The sequence below is a fragment of the Lathyrus oleraceus genome, chromosome 7 (genome assembly GCF_024323335.1).
Source record: "Lathyrus oleraceus cultivar Zhongwan6 chromosome 7, CAAS_Psat_ZW6_1.0, whole genome shotgun sequence".
In the NCBI taxonomy this organism is placed as follows: Eukaryota; Viridiplantae; Streptophyta; class Magnoliopsida; order Fabales; family Fabaceae; genus Lathyrus; species Lathyrus oleraceus.
In genome coordinates, this window is record NC_066585.1 from 87,251,298 (window position 1) to 87,261,047 (window position 9,750).

At 35.8% G+C, this 9,750-nt stretch overlaps 1 protein-coding gene across 1 annotated transcript; it reads left to right on the top strand.

Annotated features, from left to right (window-relative positions):
• The first annotated feature begins 3,819 nt into the window (after positions 1–3,819).
• Positions 3,820–4,851, top strand: LOC127106237 (protein MKS1). The gene has a single exon (XM_051043536.1). The coding sequence runs from the start codon at positions 4,027–4,029 to the stop codon at positions 4,660–4,662; it is 636 nt and encodes a 211-aa protein (XP_050899493.1). The 5' UTR covers positions 3,820–4,026; the 3' UTR covers positions 4,663–4,851.
• The last annotated feature ends 4,899 nt before the right edge of the window (positions 4,852–9,750 follow it).

A 9,750-nucleotide genomic window follows, 5' to 3' on the forward strand; every position in this document is an offset into this window, starting at 1 on the left:
TATGCATCATCACAAAAAATCAACAACACAAACAGTATCATATCAACCGCATAATTTCATGTATAACATCAAAAAGATAATTTCACATCTAAACCATGTACCTCAACCCAACATATCATCAAAACACAACAAGCAAATAACCTGCAATTATATTATAAATTTACCACATCAATTTATCAACAACAAAAACTCAACATTTTGCTAAACGGTTCATCACATCATCATGAAAACCACAATAATACTATACATATAATCATATTTTAATTATCCCAACTCTCACTAACACTGTTTAGTTCAACGTGTCAGTTTTCAACACTTCGAACGACATCTAAATCGGACTTACGGAATGAAAGTTATGACCAAAATCGTCGGGATATGTCAACTAATTCGAAAACAGATTTTTTTTCAAGATTGTACCGTGCAATCGATTGCAGTCAGGGTTCAATCGATTGTTACTGAAGCATTTTTTAAAAATTTGCACAATGCAATCGATAGCATTAAAGGTGCAATCGATTGCACTGAAGGATTTTTCAAAATTTTGCACTAGTGCAATCGATTGCAATTAGGGTGCAATCAATTGTAGTTGAAGGATTTTCTTTAAAAAATAGTTTTCTCTGTTACGATTGCATAAACAGTTCCAACCCTTAAACCTCATACCAGTCCCAAATTAATCCATCAAAAACTCTCAAAATCACATACTAACATCACCAATGGATCAAACATAATAAAATCGACACAACTACAATTTTTCTTCATGATTTTGTCACCCAAAATCATGCTCTAAAACCCCAAATTTTCATAAATTCTCAAGAACACAACAACCACATATCAATACACACAATTGCATATCAAAACATAGCATATGAAAAAAATGCCATCATCATATATTCATCAAGGTAAGAACAACCCTATTGGAGGTTAAGAGAACCTCTGTACTCATTCAAGATTTAGCATCCATAGATGAACAATTCCCCCTACCTTGCGATTATAGAAAATTCTTGATCGATCCTTGACTTTTCCTCTCCCAAGCCCTAAGTCTCTTTTCAATTTTCTCTCAAAACACATATTGTAACCTCTATCCCCTCACAATTCTTTCTTTTCTTAATCTAAAAACCTAATTCCCTCATTAGGTTATCCCCATCTTAACCTTAATACTTTCCCATAATGCCTACCTTGTCTTCACTTACACAACATAAGTCCAATATTGCCCTTCCCCCATTTATTTTCTATTTTTATTTTATTTTAGTTACTCTAAATTTATTAATTTCTCTATAATGATAAAACAAAATAAATAGATTCACTAAAAGCTATTTTACTCATATTTTATTCAATTAATAATTAAAACTCTAACATTTTAATTATTTTGTCACTTCTACATTATCCTTCTCAACCATCCCTCTACACTCCACACACATGAAGCACATAATTCTCATAAAATACATAATTGAATCAAATAAATTACGATAAACCATTCTATATGAAAAGGGGGTGTTATAACATGTGTCCCACCAAATCATATTTTTATTTTTAAAATACTGATATGACATGACAAATATAAGAATTTTGATTGGTTGTATGTATAATATTGTTTTACACAATCTACAATACCTTTAAACTCGATTATTTAAGTATTATTAATCAAATAATTAAAAAATATTATTATTAACTTAAAAAAAAAGTAAATGGGGGCAACAACCCCTATTACTCTATATGTGCTTCCGTCACTGCACATGCCTATTCGTTGTTGTGTTCCCTAAATGAGTGACGTGATTAGTCTAAGAAACGACAAACCTTTCTTTATATGGTATCAACCATGTGTCATTCACATAGTTAACAAATAAATAAATATCACCACAAACTACCGATAGTGGTTCAAGTGTTCCTCAAACTCAATCTCCCTATTTGAACACATGATGTAGTTCCATAGATCCATGATATGATCCTGCCTTTCAGACTTAACATATTTGGTACGCTTCATTTTAACATTTTTTGAAATATGGAACACACATAATAGTTGAGTTGAATTTGGAAACATAATTTCCATGGCATTCATCAGCGCCAGTTCCATACCCGTCACCACTACCCGTGGTAGCAATTTCTTGGAAAAGAACAACACTTTGAGCTTCTACAATTCTCATGTGAATTTCTCATCCCTTTCATGTTCCAGATAACCAAGCTAACCAAAAGCGTCAACTTCATTGACGTAACACCAACAATTTCAAGTAGGGGTAGTCGATACCTATAGGATCACGATGCATAATTGCTAATCAACAACTGACCAAAAATCAAATAAAATAACATGAAACATATTCAACATCCATTACCTATATGTTTTGTAGTGCAATAAAAAATCAACACCAAATGAAACACATTCAACAACTTCACTAAATCAGGATGTGTTCAAAAGATATCAACAACAACATTTGACGTGTCCCTGTTCCTAGTCCAACACATGTATTTCTCTTCATGAATACGACTCAACAACATTTGCATTTCCGTGAACAAACCTCTCTTGGTCGTATGATATGTTTGCCTAGCCTTATACAATTGGGTAATACTCGTGAGATTTTTTTGAATATTTGTCTTTCAACGCATAAATTATGCACCTTGGAGCCATATCGTACATCGTCATGTCATTCATAAATTTTCTTTCATGATCTTTTAAACGACCCAGTATGTCGTGGTCATCTAAATCCTTAAATAGTTTATGATTGTGCAACTCGCACCTAACAATCACCTTCCAACCACCACAACATAACATAGATCTTAGCCTAAAAGGATATTTAATTTTCATACTATAAATGTCATTGCTTTCATATTTATTCTTCCTTTTGTAGTTTTCACCTCTCTCACAATCCATAATCAATTTATCTTTCCTCTCTCGCGTTCCATTTGCGGTATCATAACGAACAGTGACAACAATAATACCATGTTGTTTACAAATGAATTGTGCTCATACTAATACTTCAAATCGGGACTGAAGTATATGTCATTTATATCACATGAAGATTAAATTATCAATAACATACATACGAAAAGACATTTAAATCTAGAACAGGTTGAAAAGTAAACTTATAACGTCTGTCGTGAAGAACTGCGTATAATTATCACAAGAATTCGCTGACGAGCTTTCTGGTTTCGGACTGCACAAGCAAAGCATTATTCTGTACAATTGAAACTTTTTAAGAAAGGCAAAAATTCAGGTATCCTAAAAATTTAGCAATTTCTAGTTAATTTTGAAAAAAATTGGAAATTATCAGAGTTGTCGGTATTTTATCTCGATAAAGTACCGAATTTTTCATAAATTTCAGTATAATTGTATATATATTTTTAAAATATATCAAAAATTCTAATATTTCTGATATAAATATAAACTTTCAGTAATTTGTAAAAAAATTATATCACAAATTTAGATTTTTTTTTTTATTTAGTTAAAGTGATATTTTTTTACAAAACATCACTTTTTATGGATAAATATAACCAGGAACATTTTTAAAAATATTTTTAATAAAATAGGGAGTGTCAAATTTTAAAGCAAGTGATAGGTTAAATCCTCTATAAAACTTAAATATTTATATCCCATCATATCAATGAATAATTTATTTATTTTAGCCATTTGCAGTGTTGTACAAAAAAACACATTTATTATCATTTAATTTTTTTTAAATACCATTCATTAGACTCAATGATTTGATCTTAATAGTATTAAATTAAATTAAAAACAAGTTCAGAAAAACTCACTTTATGTGATGCAAACTTAGGAGCTAACTCTATTGTCTAACATAAAGATACCAATAAAAACATGTGTTTGACTGAACAACACTCTGTCTCTCTTGGTCAATAAACTACTATCTACATTTCCTTGAATCTTCTTCCCAAGATAAACAAATATAAATTATATCTTACTTATTTTTATTTTTCAATTAAATCAATATACAAACTTAACTTATTATTACTTCCATTTTCAATCCATACACTTTTTTCTTTTCCTCTTAATAACTCACTTTCTTAACCACCACCACCACCATGAACCTACCGGAATTTCCCTCCTGCGGAACCTTAACACCGTCTCCAAAGAAAGAGCTACAAATACAAGGCACACGTCCGCCGCCTCTCAGAGTCAGCAAAGAATCTCACACAATCCGGAAACCTCCGCTTCCTCCGGCGGCTCATCACCATCCTCCTGCAGGAGCCTCACAGCACCGACAACCTCTCATCATCTACTCCGTTTCTCCGAAAGTCCTCCATGTTACAGAAAACGACTTCATGGACGTTGTCCAGCGTCTCACCGGACCTTCCACAGGCGATGAAGCTTATCAACAATCAGGAGCGGTTTCACCGGCGGCGAGGCTTGCGTCTATCGAAAGAACGAGTCCGACGGAGAGAGACAGGGCTCAAAACGTAGACGACGACTTGACGTGGTTACTAGAAGGAGTTGAAATGGGACAGTTCCCTGGGATATTATCTCCGGCACCTGCGACTTTACCGCCGATATCGCAGGGTTTTTTTTCACCTATGAACGAACCACAAACGACGCCGTTTTGGCATGATATGAGTCCGTTTTGGTATGGTAGTAGCTTCGTTGGGAGTCCGTCGGGTTTACTTTCCGCCGCCGTGGTATCTCCGTTGCCATCGCCAGATCTGTTTAGTATATTCGACTAATTTTTAATTTTTTTTTAGAAATGTCTTTTTTTTTTTGACTTTTCATTGATGATTTTGATTAGGAACGTTGAAAATTCAACATTTATTCACTGACTTTTTGTGCCATATCAACCATAAGTTTTGTTTTGGTCTTCTGTATATTGGTGTAATGGGAAATAAATATCAAACAAATGTCCAAGCTTTGGTCCACTATTCTGTCTTAGAATTGGTTGGAATTATATTTCTATCAACCACTTGAGTTTCTTGCTACTTGTTTAATTGTATTTGTGTTGAGTTTTTTATTTTTATTTATTTATATTTAGATGCAACTTCTTCTTTCTCCGAGGACATCATATGAAATGTATCGTCAACATGGAAATTTTTTATTTAAATAATCAGAATTTTTTTCAAAATAACTATTCTTTTCAAAAACAATCGAAAATAATTAATTATTCAAAAAAATTATCAAAAAAACTGTGTTTTGAAGAGGATGCGTCAGATGAATTGACACATCCCCTAAGCATTAAGAGGAGGCGCCAATAGCATTGACGCATGCCTTGGGTTCCTCATGGGGAAGCGCCAATGCTAGTGGCGCCTGCATTGAACCCTCATGAGAAGGCACTAATACTAGTGACGCCTGTGTGTGCTTGGCTGTGTGGGCGCCAATTCATCTGGCGCCTATGTGTGCTTGGTTGTATGAGCTACAATCCCTCATGCGCCCACGCGTTTTGTACAATTGATGTTCAGTCTCTATAAATACCACGCATTGGATACAATATTTTTCACTCAAACTCATCTCCTAATACCATAATTTGTCAACCACCATCAATTTCAATTTTCTCTGTTTCAACAATGTCTACATACATTCAGAAACGAAATGCTGATGTAATATTTTTCGCCGTTGCGGCTCTGGTACAGATTCGACTTTGGAACACAAATGCGTTTGAACGTCTTAATTGGACGTTGTACAGTTGGTTAGAGGGAGAAATTGGAGAGTGTGAACGGATTAGAAGAATACAATGACTTGTGTCCACGTTCAACCAAAACGGAGAAGTGCGCGAATGGGTGGATATTAAGACTGACCAAAACGCTCGTAGGATGATGCATTACATGTTCAAAATTGTTTTGATGGTTTTAATTGCATAGTTCTTGTATTGTATTTGTTATAATTATTTGTGTTACTATTTATGTAATGGTACTTTCGTCACAGACGTATAATATGAAATAAATTTAGTTTTTCATATATTGCAATAGAGGTACATGTAAATTTATTTGGTTATGCTTGTTCCAACACTATGACAGTTATTACGATTGTGACCTGGCTGACGACATGAACTACGTAGTCTAACCATTTTGTTCGCCGTATCCATTTTGGTTCGAATCCAGGTGCTGTTTGGGCGACCCTTTTTCTTCCTTCGCATAATTTCGTTGTGTCAGACGATGTCCCCTTGATATTTTGGCCAATAATCCTCTTTTGCCACTACGAAAAAACTAATTTTATAAACATTTGAAAGACTGACAACTTTGTAAACTTCAGATAGCAAGTAGGGTGTATCTCTTCGAATCTTTGAGCATGTCGCAATTACATGGGAGCAGGGGTACGAAAGGCTTGGAACTTTCCGCAGTCGCACCAACCTCTATCTAGTTCGACTCTGTATTGTCCCATCGGCATGCCCTCATTGTGATCCATGGACTCGGCAACACTAAATCAACCTTTAGTTCGGTCAAAGATAGTAACCACGTGTGTGTTTGCTTTGGCAGCTTCATGTCTGTCTGATGAATTTCATTGAAGTATCACTGAACAACTGTCTAGATTGCAACACTGAACTCCATTTTGAGCGTCTGGTTTCAAACAACGCCCCTAGCTTGAAATATGTAGCCTGCACCAAAACGGTTATTGGTAGGTTACGGATGCCTTTGAAGACAAAGTTCATTGATTCCACAAGATTTGTTGTCATGTGGCCCCAACGCTGACCGTTGTCGTATGCCCTAGTCCACTTCTCCAATGGAATACTATCGATCCACCGTACCGCATCTTCCTTTGACAATCTTATTTCCTTGCGGTAGTGTTTGAAAGAAGGTTTTGTTAATGCGTAACCTGCATTGACAACCTTCTTCCGCAACATCTTATCTTTGATTTCCCGCATGAAATTCTGAGCAATATGTCTAATACATAACACATGTGTCGAAAGAGGATTTTGCCAGCCGTTATCAATGTTATTATATGCACTGATGATTAAAGGGTGTCTGTCGGAGATCAAACATAAGTTATGCTGAGGTGCAACGTGCAATCAGAAATTTCTTAGGAAAAAACTCTATCTCTCAGCAGTCTCCCCTTCAAATAGGGCAAAGACGATTAGAAAAATATTGTTGTTTCCATCTTGTGTCACTGCCATCAGTAACGTTCTTTTGTATTTTCCGTACAACCATGTACCATCAATTTGTATAATTGGTTTATAGAAAGAAAAACCTATGATACATGGTTGATACGTCCAGAATAGACGGTGAAATATTCTATTTCCAATGGCACACATACCATTTGGTGTATAGGCGGGTAATGTTTCCATTTTGACAATTGTCCCGGGAGCATATTGTTTTAGAGCCAACATGTATTTTGGAAGTTGTTTGTAAGACTCCTCCCAATTGCCAAACACTTTTTCAACAGCTTTTGTCCTAGCTATCCATGCCTTCCTATATGATGGAGTGTACTCATACTATGCCCTAATATGCGAGATTATTGTACTCATCTTTAACGACGGATTATCGCCAATGACAGACATTATTTCATCGCATATTAGCTGAGAGCTTAATTTATGATGATCCTGCATTGGGTTTGTCAGCATGCATGTGTGATATGGACCCATTGATCCAATCTCCCAAGACTCGCTCCTCTTTCGGTTCGAAAATGACAACCTAAAAAGGCAATGCTCATTCGGACAATAAACTTTATACCTCGATGCGTCAGTTCTGTCAACTCTGAAATCAGTTGATAGTTGCATGTGGAATTTCTTAATGGCGTTTACACATTCTTCTTTTGTGCGAAATATGTCTCCTTGTTTCAAAGATCCTTGCATCTGCACGTAAGGATTGTACCATACATCTACTGAAGGTTTATCTGAATCCAAATTCAACCTTGTCATGTGTTGGGGTGGGCAGTATACATGACTTGCTGGTATTGACTCCTCTTCCTCTTCAGCGTTCACCTTCGAATCAACCATGATCTCAGGTTCTTCTTCTTCGTCATCTGGAACATTCACCTCGGCTTGTTCGTCATCAGTCTCACAAAACACTTGTGACTGATCAATAAACTGAGACACCTGTTGTTGATGTGGTAATATATACAACTCTATATCGTTGTAACCAGATTGTTCGTGACTGACAAACATATGTTGAACATCGCCATCATCTCGAATCTTCTTCTGATAAAATTTTAACTGGTTTTCTGCAAACCAAACCGGATTTTTATAGATGATTTGGCCCACATTACTGCACTGCAATTTCTTTTCTATTCTTTGTTTTAGATGTTAAAAGTTTGATCGCCGATTTATTGTAAACCGAGTTACCTCTATGTTTCGAAAACAAAAATGCAACAACTGATGATCAAATATTTCACCTTCGACATAGGCACTGATCATGTAATATTGTGTGGAAGACATTTTGTTCAAATATTAAATATGTAGGTAGCTTTAATGGAATTGAATGCATTGCTAAGTTTTTCATCTGCACAACATAAATAATGTTGCATTGATAACTTGGTCATTGTCTATACAGACTTGACCATGCATGCAGTAGAAAGAATCAAACATGCAGAGAAAAGAGTGACAAGAACACACATGCGCAAGGGAATCAATGAAGTCTCTGAACCCTGAGCTCTAATATTCCCACCTAGGCACCCATTCCCTAGGCGCCATAAAGTAACTGGGGCGCCAAAAGGAAGGGCGCCCCTTCACAAAATTTGGACTTAGGCGCCACTAGGAAGGGTGCACCTTCCCATTGCCCTACACTAAGGCTCCAAGAGGAAAGGCGCCTCTTCCTTGCATATGAAGAATCACATGCAGGCGACAAGAGGAAGGGTGTCTTTTCCCTTGCACATGGATTCTTCACATGCGCGTAGAAGAGAGATTCCTCACATGCTTTCTGAAGTTTGCCATTCCCTTGTCTTTTCTTGCCAATGCATGCAACCAATCTCATTCATCTTAGGTTGCAAGCCTACTCACTCATTAATCTATAAATAGCCTCTCATATCAACAATATCAAATCATCTTCATCAATACTCAATTATATTCTTCTACCACACTTGTTTCCTCTATCACACTCAAGCTTTGCAAAATCAAATCATGTCTTTGTTGACTATGGGCGATGAACACAGAGGCACACTCGAGAATATCTTGGCATTTGAATGTTATCTCTCTCTTTTTACTTTTTCTGTTTTTAGTCTTATACCTTTGTTATCTATGTTTTTCTTACTTCTTATAGAGTTGTGTTTGTTGATTATGTATTTCTTCTTCTAATTGTATTTTCTTACTTTTTTGTTATTAGGATCCAAAGCGGTTTAGATACCGTGTACATGAATATGTACCCCACGATCCTTTAATAGAACCATATATTAGAGGATGTGGATTTGGAAATCTACTTAACATTGTTTCGTACTTGGTGGACTACAAGTTCATTCTGGCTTTGTTGGAGAGGTGGAGACCCGAGACCTACACATTTCACCTTCCGATTGGTGAGTGTACCGTCACACTTGAGGACGTGTACATGTTGTTGGGCCTCCGTATAGATGGAAAAACAGTGAATGGTAGAGTTAACCAAGACAACAATATCTGCAATGAATTGTTGGGTGCCCCTTTGTTAGACGACGAAACTGAGGGAGACACATCCGGTCAAGCAAGGGGGCAAGGTATAAATTTAAAATACCTTAAACAATATTATGCCAGTATAGTATTGTCCGACGATTCAACCGAGTATGAGAAAATAATAAAAGCTCGGTGTTATATTATGATTTTATTTGATAATTTTTTATTTCCAGAAAGTACAGGTAATGCTGTAAATATAATGTATTTACCTTTATTACGCAACATTAATAAGGTAAACACTTATAGTTGGGGT

Bases quoted from the DNA above. Each gene is read 5' to 3' on its own strand.
- LOC127106237 (XM_051043536.1), top strand. From the start codon at position 4,027: ATGAACCTACCGGAATTTCCCTCCTGCGGAACCTTAACACCGTCTCCA.